The sequence below is a fragment of the Melanotaenia boesemani genome, chromosome 10 (assembly GCF_017639745.1).
Source record: "Melanotaenia boesemani isolate fMelBoe1 chromosome 10, fMelBoe1.pri, whole genome shotgun sequence".
Lineage (NCBI taxonomy): Eukaryota > Metazoa > Chordata > Actinopteri > Atheriniformes > Melanotaeniidae > Melanotaenia > Melanotaenia boesemani.
In genome coordinates, this window is record NC_055691.1 from 27921724 (window position 1) to 27934778 (window position 13055).

Sequence of the window (13055 nt, forward strand, 5' to 3'; positions counted from 1 at the left end):
TTCATCTATGTTTTTTCAACCTTTTAAATACTGATAGATGCTAATCTGCATGTGTTCTTTCCATCTCCAGACATCCACACCTAGTAACCATAAAAGGATGTGACGCTGATAGCAAACACACTCAAACGCATACCATCTACATCACGCACACAAGTATAATCTCTGGCTTTAAGATACACCCAGTCAGGTGTTTAAAGAGATTAATTATCAGCATCTGGATTTGTCAAAACATGACTAAAAAAATGTCCCACAAATGAAAATGCATCCTTGGAAACTAAGACTCAGTTGATAACCATTTTAATCTCTGAGCTGGAGGATTTAATACAAATTGTACCGCAATATATAACATTCAAACAAAAACAAAGAATTTTTTAAATCATTTTAAGGGAACCAGTTCAACTAACTAATTAAGTTTATTTATTTGTTTATTTATCTCAGAATTAAAGTTCATTAAAATACTGGTTAGATGTTCTCTCTGCCAATATTACTTTTCACTAAAAAGTTGATTAATCCACAACAATGAGTTACACACTTATGTTAAACTGTGTAATAACTGGTGAACAGCGAGAGGACTCTTCAACATTGACAAAAAAAAAAGCCACTTTGGCAATTCAAATCAGATTACATCAGAGGAGAGAAAAAAACTACAAACAATTAGTTCAATATTTCAGAAACATCTCTGATTATTAAATAATAAAACAAATCTAAAGAAAAATGTAGAGCCTGGGACATTAGGCATGGCTATATAAATCTAAATGTGTGAAAATATTATAGCAGGTGTGAATTTTACAGTGTATAAAACACCCAAACAGAAAAACTGACAGGAAAAAAACCCCAGACCTCTTCCTCTTAAAATGTTCGTGATAAAGTGATCTTCATCTTTCAAACACTCTTATCCGTTTTTTTCTGAGCAGCATCAGTCTTTAAGACATCAGCATCAAATATGAAGAGGAAATCAGCTTAACTCAGAGGTTTCGGAATTTCAAAGATCACAATAATTTCCACAGACAGATTTCTGAATAGCTGCCCTACGATTTTTACATTGTTCCTGTTTTTTGCGATTACATCAACGAGCATGTGCGTTTTCCGGCGTTAAACAGCACCGGATCGTCTGAATTCGGCTTTTCGTGCGCATCGACGCCACACTACAAAAATGCAAAATGGCCACATGGTCGTAGTAACCTTCAGATCCACTCTCAGGATTCATCCTATTCCTTTAGGGATAGGATAAATCATGCCGGTGTTACGTGAAATTTCCTCCTGCCTCTAAAAATGAACAAGACATCTTTCCAAGATCGAAATATTTTGCGTAGTGCGTATTTGGGTTTATTGTGGTGCACCTATACTAACGGCTGATGTACCACATGGTCTTCTAAAGCAAATACATCGTTCTATACCACTCTTCGTCGGCTTAGTTGCACATCTTTACGTCCAAATACAATAAATAATCAATCCAATTATAACTAAAAAATATCAAAATTCAGTTACTGTTCCTCACAAGTCATCTTAAAATCTCCAAACATATTTATAGGTAAGCCTACATGAGGTTAAACAGCGTGGTTAAGCGCATCCTACTTTCAGGCCTCTCCTCTTTAAAGCAGTGCATTTAGGGAAATCATTGGCTATAATAAATACTTACTCTCTCCGTGTGTGGACCGTATGCAGATAGTGGAGAAAGAGAGCATCAGACCCCAGAACAAGGTCAGGGTGCCCATCGATGTTACGAATCTCACGTTCCTGATCATTATCTTCTTAAAAATAACAAAAATGTCAGTATGAAACCGAAGTAAAACAGAGTTGTACACATCAGCTCTTCAAATGAGAGCTTGTACATTAAAAAAATAACAAAAAATGGTTGTAACCTCAAAGGCTACTCTTTGGCAGCCTGTAGATGCGTGGTTACTCTTCTATCTGGGTTTGTTTTAACTTACTGGGGCAGGGAATTCCTTTTATTTAAAAAAAAAAAAAAAAACAGAACAATCTGCTATTTTTGCCAATCACTGGATACTTTTGCTGGTATGGCACACAGGCCAGTGATTTTCCTGGATAAATGATGGTAATCCCCATCTTCATTCTCCATCTCTTGAAAACAGCAGCACGCCTCCAGTGCGTTCAGGCCTGGTTGTGTTAATAAAAAAAAAAGAAAAACAACCTCGTCTTAATGTTTGTTTTTTGTTTTTGTTTTTTTTAAATACCAGTAGCTTTTACCACCACAATAAATTATCGCCAGTGTCATACACGAGAATCCCCCGTGAGAATGACTGCATGAGGAGGGGTGGGGGGTCAGAAAACACGTCTAGATCCACAGGGGTGGTGGCTGAGAGTTGAAAATGAATGAAAACCCCTTTTCTTATGCCATTCAGCCAGCACAGGCTATGGAGCAGTCCCAGCTCGCAAGGAGAAGTCGTTTTAAAAAACAATTTTCCAGCTTCTCTGCTCGGACTCTGCCGTCAGCCGGGAGCTGAAAGAAAATACCAGACTTGTGCCACGCAAGAGAATGGGTCTCCAGCTAGACGACATCGGCTGGGGTGGGAGGGAGAGTGTGTTCACGCAGTTGCCCGTTAAAGAGGGTTATTTTTTCTTTGTTTTTGCCTTAATCCTCACAGCAAAATAGGGGGTGAGGAATGTAAAAAAAATAAATTAAAAGAAAAAAAAAAAAAAACACCAACAAACTCCGGTGATCCAGAAGGTTGCAATCCTACGGCTCGCCCTCGGTTAACGTAGGCTGTGGGTTTCTGCCTCTCCGTGGAATCGTTGTTGTAAACAAGAGTCGGCGTCTCTCACACAGAAACACGTAGTGCCACGGAAAAGGTGGCCGGGAGCACAGCTGAAAAACCGGAGTGGATTTCAAACCAGTTACTCTCTAAAAGCACGACGTCCCAATCTAGGGGTGTGTGCATTTAGTGACATAACACACAAACACACACACATATATATATTACAGGCTACCTGGATTGTCAGTTTGTGTATCATCTGGACAATATGCATATCCTGAATGGATGAGTTTTTATTTTTTATCCCATAGCAAAGGTCATTTAAGGTATTTCCCAACTCCACACACATCAAACCAGATGTGAATGAGTTTTCATTTTGGTCTGGATTTGGCTGTTATTAGTTTTTATTTTTTTCTTCATTCAAAAGAGAAAAAAAGGATTTTCCTCACCTTCCCCTGTCTTTTTCATAGTCTTGAGATGAGTAAGAATGTCTCACCAAATGTGCAACATTTAACATCTGACACTGAAAGCAGCTGGCACACCTGTGTGACCCATTCATGTAACTTAAATTACCGCACTGTATTGGGTCTTACAGAGCACATTATCTTTGGCTGTATCTTAAGGTGATCCCTGTTTTTCTCTGATTTTTGGACAATGTATGATAGTTCTTTACTTGCCACTTAACCAGTTTCTTCATAAATGTTTTGCAAACTTCATTTGATATATAAATATTCAATTACGGGTTCAACTGAATTCAGATGAAATATAAAGTACATTCAGAGAAAATGCAGTGTGTTCGATGAATTGTTCTCATCTTTATGTGACAGAAAATAAAAACAATTATGTGTTTAGCTCTGAATAATCCAAATAAAACAATACTCATTTTTCATTCAAGTTTTTTATTCTTAACTTCGACCGAAATATACAAAATACATCATCAAGAAACAAAACTTCTGATGTTCCTGTGAAACATGAGGCACATTTGTTCGTGGTAAAGGTGAGAAGGCAGCAACAGTAGAATCAGTAAATACTTCAATGAACATCGCATATAGAGTATGATTTTTTTGAAGATATGAAGTGTATGTAAACTTGTTTAGTTGTTTAGTTTAGTTGGATATTCATCTTATATTTGGTTTTCATAAACTGAAGAGGTTGATAATTAATTAATTAATTTGGTTTAAAAAAGTGATGAAAACTATTAATCAGCATATGTCACACATAAGTAGTGTAGTATTTCAGTTTTTCTTGTTAAATGTCTCTACACAATGTCAGGGGAAATAGATCATATCACTTAATTACTTAAAACAAATCAGTGGTATCTTTTGTTGATAATATTTTCTTTTTAAAAATACAAGAAAAACAAGTAAATTCTCAGACAAGAATAGTTTACATTTGTTTTAAAAATATATATTACTCTATAAAAAATAAAGTGATTTTAGCAAAAGCTGCTTTAAAATGAGTCTATAAAATAATTATTAAGTTACTGCACAATGTAAGATTAAAACTTTGGGTCCACAGTATTTTAAGGATTATAGGACTTCTTGTTGCTAGAACAGAACAATGTTCAACACTATTATAACCCTCACTGAAGATATGTTGTAGTTAAGGCTGCACACCATCATCAGAGGTCCACAGTAAAATCTGACATGGAGCTTTATCCAAGAACGGACTGCCAGTCCTGCTTTTATCTTTCATTCATCCCACACAAGCTGGAGAGAGAGCCAACTGTGTGAAGAGCGCCGCTGCTTCTATCCTGGGGAGGACTTTCAAAAATGAAGCCAAAGCAGTATTAACTATGGGACAAATCACTTTTCTCTGAAGTTAAACAACTAGAATTTCTGATTTTTTTTAATGCATTCTAGGTTTTCTACCATTCATTTTGTATTACTGTAATGCATCACAAATAAATTGATACTGTAGTATGTGATATTTGTGGGTTGTAAAGGAAAAATAAACATCTGCTTATGTAGAAAAGTAAACTTACACATATGTTTTTAAAAACGTTATAAGTGCAAGTAAGTGCAGTTGAGTCACATGAAATATAAGTATTTTGAGGTGATAGTGCAAAAAGCAAAACAGAATATTACTACAAGGACAAAATGGACTAAATGTCTAGTCCATCATAGATGGGTGATGAAAACATTATTGTTAGTTTTCGATCTTGTTTATTAGTTTGTTTTGTTTTTGTGCTCTAAATCTGCTGGTTTACAGATTTCTTTTTAGAATCAACCTCAAAGGTCCTTTCAGTGTGAACATGTCGCCCTCTGCTGTCGCAATCAACACATTACAACTTAACTGAGAAATAATTAATTAATTTGCAATTTTAAGGTAAACAAAAAAGAAAAAAGATCAGTGTAGGATGATAGGAGGCTGAACATTTGAAAAGCAAAAATTAGTCAGCACATAAATGAATATAAAAAGTGGTAATGCACAGAGGAAGATATAAAACAAATATTAGGTAAAAATGTTATTAGAGAAAAATATGGAAATATAAAACTAAAAATAATTGTGAGCATGCTCATTCATATTAATTTCTTTATATTTTCAGAAATATATATAAAATGCACTAATCAATTTTTTTTGTATATTTATAATTTTGTTCTATTATTAGTTTATTCATATTTTTAATTTTCATTATTGCTTCTCTTTTCAAAGTGTGAACACAAATCCTAATAATACTTTATTTTTCTGTATATTTCCAAATGTAAATCTCTTATTTCTTTGATACAGTCCACATTCTTTCATTTCTGTATTTAATTGTCCTTTTATTGCTTGTCCTCATAAATGTTATTATTTTTCAGATGTCCTGCTCTTGTGGCACCCTGACCATTACATTAATCATGGCTCTGGAGAAAACAAAATGACGTAAATGCACATGTTATAAAAGACACACTGTCACTAAAAACTAATTTAAATAAAGAGTGGATGTCATTTAGGCACTGTTGTGTAAATTTCTTTTCACGCTGACACAGAAAACATCTCTATAGGCTGCAAAGATGTGAGACATCTATCATATTTATGAGCAATTGCAATAAAAACCCAAAACAGAAAGTAACCATTTCCAGTCTCAATGGTCCTTTTGTGGTGATTTTTCAGAACTAAGTTAGTGGAAAATTCTTTAACCAGCAAGAATATCTACTGGGTATCACTCAAACGCACGGTTATTGCAAGTTTCATCCCAAGGTGCTCCAGAAGTGCAAAGAAAGAATTAATGAAAAGGATTGAACCATTACACACTCAATTTGAATTAACCGGGTTAAACTAAACTTGCTTAAAAGATCTAAATTAAAAAAAAGAAAAGAAAAGAAAAACACCATAAAAAGTTAGTGGTATCTGTGTTGAAAAGGCTTTGGAACGTGTGCAAAAACCTGACTCTAAACTCAAATCATCAAGTTGCTTGTGACTCATTTCGAGTGGAGCAGCTGCCTCCTCAAATCACAAAACAAACTGCTGGTCAGAGGATATGTGTTCAGGTATATTCTTGGGTTGCAGTGAGGTTCAACTTAAAATTTTGTATTGAGGGCACAGTTCGGTTCCTCAGGGCTGGGCACTTCTTCCTCCTTATTCTCGTTCTTCTCTTTAAACACTCCCAGCACATCCCAAGACTGAGGAACTATTTTGTGACAAAAGATCAAGTTTATGAGCCAGGACACTGTGACAATACCTATCATGGAGAAAAGCATGGCCAAAGTCCTGTAAGGAAAGTATTGTATGATAATTCCATTTTCCTCCCTCCAACCAGGGTACAGGAGCATGGGAGGGAGTCCAAGTAGAGGCTCCCCACTCAGTCCTCGGAGCAGCAACCCAATGCCAAAGCCGCTAACAGCGCCATAAGTATTTGCACAATGAAAGTACAACACACAGACCAGCTGAGGGAATATAACGCAATAGATGAGGTCCCCACTTACAAGCCAAAGAGCAAGCACGCTGTCATTGCCAAAGGCTAAGCCTGTCCCTGCCACGCCCACAAGCAGCACGCTAATCTGGATCACCCACTGCAGCTCTCTTTCAGAAGCCTGTGGCAAAAAAAGGAAAAGGGAACAATAAAACTTGAGCTGCTATGATATTTGCTGAATCAAAACACACACACACACACACACACACCTTCTTCCTCAATGTTGTCTTGTATATGTTTTGTGTAAACAAGGATGCTGAGGACAGCAGTGCAGAGTCCATGGAGGACATAACAGCTGCAGCTACAGAACCAATGCCTATCACTGAAACCCAGGTGGTTGTGAGGTGTTGCAGAGCAAGTGGCAGGATCTTCCCTGCATCCCCACGTTCAAAAGGAGGGGGGAGACCATATTCTGTTTGGTTCCAGTCTTAAAGAAAATGAGAGGAAGGGAGAAAATGAAGAGGTAGACAAAGAAATGATGGGATTGGGAAATATTTTTAAGATTATGGTGATGGTCTCAACATAAAATATGATCAAATAAGCAATAAGGAGGCCATGTCTCTTAACACTGTGATGGGTGTTAACAGGTAACATGCTAATATCTTAGCCTTTCCATAAGAGGAAAAGTAAGAGTACCTGCAGAGGCAGCTGCGACTCCGATAACAACTGAGGGGATTCCCATAATGAAAACTGTTCCAGCAGCAGCAAAACATGTGATCTGAGCCTGAGCAGAGGAGGCCGCAGAGAGGATTCTCTGGTACAGAGCTTGATACGACAGTCCCCCTAAAGCCTACAACATACACAACAAATGCTTTGTCAGTCAGTAACTTTGCAATTCTCAAACAGAGTTGGATCTAGCAGAAGGAATATTCTGAGTAAACCTGCTGCAGTGCTATAGCACTGAAGTTGATATGGTGGTGGTTACACCTGTGTTCTGTTTCAGGGCCTTTTTTTTCAAGGAGCTAAACGATTTTTACAACACTTGTCTTTTGCATTTTTACTGAGGTCTAAGGTACAGAGTGGGTTTGGCAAATGCACTCTGCTGAAGTGTGCCATGACTCATTGACAGCCCTCAACAGAGTGGCAGAGCTGCGGTGGTGGTTTGCCAAGCAACTTACAAAGCAGCCAAATCATGAAGCTTGCTTCATGTTTAAAATGTATTAATATTAAACATTTTAATGAGTTTCAGTTGTTTTTGGTAATTCCTTAGAGTGTAAACTCTAAGCAGACAGACACAATCACTTTAATGCTCAGATTTAATCCCTGATGATCAAAGAACTCAGCAGCAGAAACATGTAAGGAAGCAAGTTTCAGCCGCATGCATAAAGAAATCAGATAGTTATAGTTTGTGTCTTTTTCATGCTGTGAAAAAAACACAGATTAACCTCTCAGGTTACCCCTGTGTTGTTATAATTAGAGCTTTTCATCTCTTCTTACTCATTTAGGAGCTACATTGATTATCACAGCATGAACGGCTGAGTATGCAAACAGTAACAACTGCTCCTGTGTGTGACTTGAAGTTAACAGATTTTGTAAGCTATGATGGGAATTAAATATGACATGACTGAGACAGACAGGCAGAATTTAATTTTGTAGAATATAATCAGAAATGGGTTCTTTCTGGGTGCAATTTTTTTCCCAAGGAATTTTGTTTCCTGCTATGATACTCAAGTAGTGTGAAAGAAGAGGACTGACCCCTAAAGCTGAATTTTACCCATAGCAACCTTTTCCAGTGAATATTAAATGAAAGCAACACCTCCACATATTTAATTTTGATTGTATAAAGTCAGCATGTTATGAGGATCCTATACAGTTTAGATGTTATCCTACATCCAAATATTAAAACAACTAAATGAAAAAAAAAAAAAACAGCAGCAGATACATCAGACAGGGCACTGGTCATCAAAATCCACATAATCAATTAATAACTATTATGTCACAGAAGCAGTTTGCAAGTCATTTTTTGACTACTTTGAGATTATAGGTATTCTGGGGCAAGCTGAACTACGATGTTGTATTTGTGTGGTGACTTGTTTTAGTATCAAATTTGCCATCCCAGCTGCCATTGTGCAGGACATAGTTTAAACCTGAGAAAAATCACCAGTCCACCACAAGTCAGAGACAAATGACTATGCAGGCTAACACTCACTTCTGGGGTCATTTAGTGTCACCTGTTATCCTAACATGCATGTTTTTGAACTCTGGGAGTTCAAAAACACACATACTTTACACAGAGAGGCCACGGCTGAGGTTTGGATCGGGAACTGTCTTACTGTGAGGCAAGAGTGTTCACCTTCACACCACTGTAGACAACATCATGCTAAAAAAAAAAGCTTAAAACGGAAACTAAAAAGAATAAAAAATTATGTAATTCCAAAAAAAGCTAATTTAAAATGCCAGAGGGTGTGAATTAATGAGCAGCAGAAAACGTCATATTGAGCAAAGATAAGAAAGTATTTAACTTTTAAATGCATGAATTGTTCTAATCTGAGGTTAAAAACAATTAAGATGATGAAAAGCAGCAATTAACAAAAAGCCCTCTTAAAAATAAAAATAAAATTAATTTCTTCACAAAATGAGGAAACATTTGATTTAATGTCTTTTTACTATTTTTAAATTACATATAGGGCGTAAACTATTTGCAAATCATTGTGTTTTGTTTTCATGTATATTTTAGAGTCCTAACTTATTTGGAAAACAATCTGAGTTGTCCAACTGCAAGACACAGAAGTTATGCAAAATTAATTAAAAACTTTTTCTTACCAGTAACAGCATTTCATCAAGCCATTTTCCTGAGTCTGCCAACTTCAGCTCTCCCAACCATGTGTGCCCACCATGTGATTGGTTGAGGGGAGGTGTTTGTGAGATGGCAGTAACTGCAGGACTGAGCACCAAAAAAGGAATGCAAAGCCACTAAAAGAAAGAAAACAGTTATACCAAAAGCCAGTTGGAAGCAACTCAGTTCAGTCATTCTGTTACTCAACATTTAATGTTGCATCTGCATTTGTGCTTTTATTTCTTACCAGGCTGACAAAGATAAAACAAAGCTGGATAATATCAGTATATGCAACTGAGTAGAGGCCCCCAAGAAACGTGTAGATGATGGAGACAGCTGCTGAGATGATGATGGAGAGCGAAGACGAAAGCCCAAGAATTATGTTCATTGTTCCTCCTGAAAATGATGGAAAACATTCAAAGATGGTATAACATCATATAGTCAGAAATCTAATTTAAAAATCTACCACACACAGTACTGATGGGGATTTTCAAAAAATAATTTCATAACAAAGAACTTTGTAGAAAAATTGTAATTATTGCATTTATAAAGTCATAACAAAGCTGAGAATCCTCAGACATAAGAAGTAACAGTATCAAGCTGATTTTAAGTGTTCTGTTTGTTGACACCACTAATACCAGTACTGTCCGATGTGGCTCTGAGAAATGGCTGCTTATTTCACAACCCCTGCTTTCTGAAGCAGAAAGATTTTTGATTACTTATTGTCAGACCTCTGGCAGGCCATGAGGGGACATCAGTACTGTTCCTTGCCAAATCCACATGTGGTCACGTTGTGTTGTAACACAAGACCTCATGAGATGAGTTGGATACTAGATTTATTAACCATTGTTTAAGCAATTAATCATGGTATCTCTGTGTGAAAAGAAGTCATTTAAACAGCTGGTAAGTGTGTGAAACAGTAACAACATCCCACAAGGTGATACTGGAGCCACCCCATCAGTCAAATCGCTTCATGTTGTTGTGTCACTCTGTCTCCATTACTAAAGACCCATCTGAAAGACCCAAACTTTTTTTTTCGGCTTGTTTAAGAGCTCCATAGCAGACACTTGCTACACAGTCCAACTTAAGCACATGTTGCACCACTGTAGTCAGACTTTAAGACTTTGTTATGCAGTCAAATTACTTCGCAGTACAGACATGAGAAAGACGTTTTGAGGATTAAAACATAATATGAAACAAAATAATGTTAGTTTTCCATTATCCAAGAGACTCTGGTTGAACTTAGGGTCAATACACACTGATGTGTCATCAATTCTTTTCTCAGAATTCTACCTCTGAAAAACAAATAAAAGGAAAATATTATTTTAAAAAAAAGTGAACTGACATCGCTTTAATTGAAAAAAAAATGGTAGACTTTAAAATTCTAAAAACAACAATAAAAAAGAAGAATAAACCCTTAAATTAAACATGGCGGAATCATGCCACATTATGACATAAAGACTTAGAGACACAAAAAAGTTATTTACCCAAAGCAGCAAGGATGCAGGCAACCCATAATATGTCACTGACCAGAGCTGGAAACAAGAGTATTGCAGTGAATATGTTGCCATAGCGAAGCTGAAAAGGGTCCAACATAGTGACGTAGCGCTTCGACCTCATAGGTTTGGCAAAAAACAGCCCCCCTTTAAGAAACAAGAAGACAAAGAAAAACAATCAAGTGAACAGCAAATGACATGCTAAATGCTTTTGTCTTTTTCATCATGAAACAATTAGTCATTCAGAAACATCTGAAACTTTCCCTCCACAATCCATAAAGGCAGCCAAACAATTAGCTAGTTAAAGCATAAAATGAATCTGTTCAAATTTTAATTTTTCAACAGGCAGAGGACTTAAACCCCAAGAACAAAATGTGTCTGATGCAAGCAAAATCAAGCTATTTGTTTTTAATAGATATTCACCTACATTTTTTTAAAGTTTGTACTTCAGCCTAAATGCAGTTGCACAATCTGACACCTGACAGAACGGCTTAAACTCATCTGTCAGACGTAACAGAAGAGTGACTTCTAACAGAAGAATTTGACTGGTAGTGTATGCAGCTAGCTCCTTTGCAATTTTGCTGCAAACTTGACAAATGCTGTTCCTTTAACTTCACAGTTTAAAAGTCTAATAACCTGGTTATAGCAAGTCAGCAGCTTAATGACATACACTGATAACAAAAGGAATAAATTTAGCCACATTTTCAGACAATTCATTCAGTGCTTCAGCTAAAATTGATTGCACAATATAAAAAATCAGGTATTCCTGCTTTATAATGGGATTAAATATTGAACTTAGAGCTGAAGGGGCTGTTTTTATTATGTGTACCACGTGATTTGGCATTTAGAAAGTTTTAGTGAGAAGTTCTCATAGTCTGAGGTGTTAGCATTGTGTACTTTTGAACATTAGACTACATAAAAATACTGTTAATGAGTAACTCTTTACTGCACACAGATTTTATTTGTCTTCTCTCAACCACCTTACTCTTTTTCAGGTATTTTTAGTTTGTTAACAAGACACATTTCTGCAGTTTAATTTCAGTGCAACATTGTACACACCAGCACTGAAAGTCTATCATTTAAAATGTAAATGTATCTCCTTCTAATTGTTTCAGAATGACATTTTATGTCTTTGTCCATTCTCAGGCAATACAATGAAAAAGTATGATACACACTCCATAGAAAAAATAAATATCTTATTTATTTGTAGAAAAACAGTCGGAGAAGTTATTAAATCAGCTTAAAAATTCAATAACTGTGTCCAAAAACCATAACCTCAACCTTTGCATCATTATACTGGAGCATAAGTTGTCTTGTCTACTTACCCAGAAGAAAACTGATAACATAGGCAGGGGGCCCCAGGGCCCAGATGAGACCTTGAGTGGGAGAATAAACAGCTTCAGCAGTTCCCATAATGTAACCTCCACCAACCCATGTTGCTAAAAGAAAAGAACAAAAAAAGACAAAGACAATTTAAGAATGGAGCCATAAAACACAGCTTGGAGCACACACATAAATAACAAACATAGTATCAAAGGTTATACCTGTCATAGTAAAAATCCCAACCAGGACATTGATGTTGCGACCACCAACGATGGAAACTTCACTCTTGCTGCCACTGCATGTCTTCTCCACTTTCTTGGATTTTTTCGAGCCCCAGACTCCAATTACCAGAATGAAAATATAAAAAACTATCACAGACACCAGTCCTGGGACATCCACTGCCATGATGATCTGGTTCCAAAACAAATTTAAAGTCCATTATTTACACTGATATTTTAACAAACAAAACACAAACAGCACTGCAAAAGTTTTGAGGATGTGCAGAAGCTGTCGTTAGTTTAGCAGTGGTTGTTTACAACCAGGGCTGTAACACAGTCCCAAATGACACACATTTTTCTATAATAGATAAAATGATGAAAATATTTTCAGCCATCTACTTGGATAGGCTGTTCACAACCTTAAAAGGCAGAGAAGGAGAACTGTTGCGTTTACAACCCTAATCAGACTATGTCCTGTCCTTCCTGCTTTTAGTTAAACCACATAAGTAAAATTCATCTGAAAGATTTTGGTCTGATGGTATTGTAAACCAACCACTGCAAAAAGCTGACTAAAGGCGGGGAGTTGCACCGTCAGATTGTATGCAAGAAATGTGTAAGCAAGGGTAAAACTGA

At 36.5% G+C, this 13055-nt stretch overlaps 2 protein-coding genes across 2 annotated transcripts in view; both read right to left on the minus strand.

Moving 5' to 3' along the window:
- igf1ra (insulin-like growth factor 1a receptor) overlaps positions 1–2585 on the minus strand; it is a 77467-nt gene extending 74882 nt beyond the window's left edge. Inside the window, exon 1 of the mRNA XM_041997752.1 lies at positions 1640–2585. Within this exon, the coding sequence (XP_041853686.1) occupies positions 1640–1745 (106 nt within the window). The 5' untranslated portion in view covers positions 1746–2585. The remainder of the gene's footprint in view (positions 1–1639) is intronic.
- Positions 2586–6121: 3536 nt separating this feature from the next.
- Positions 6122–12609, minus strand: LOC121647771 (high-affinity choline transporter 1-like). Its single transcript, XM_041997449.1, has 8 exons — positions 12426–12609; positions 12207–12320; positions 10873–11028; positions 9633–9781; positions 9373–9522; positions 7246–7399; positions 6819–7036; positions 6122–6730 (listed from the first exon to the last, which is right to left on the minus strand). The coding sequence occupies exons 1-8, from the start codon at positions 12607–12609 to the stop codon at positions 6218–6220; spliced, it is 1638 nt and encodes a 545-aa protein (XP_041853383.1). The 3' UTR covers positions 6122–6217.
- Between the last annotated feature and the right edge of the window lie 446 nt (positions 12610–13055).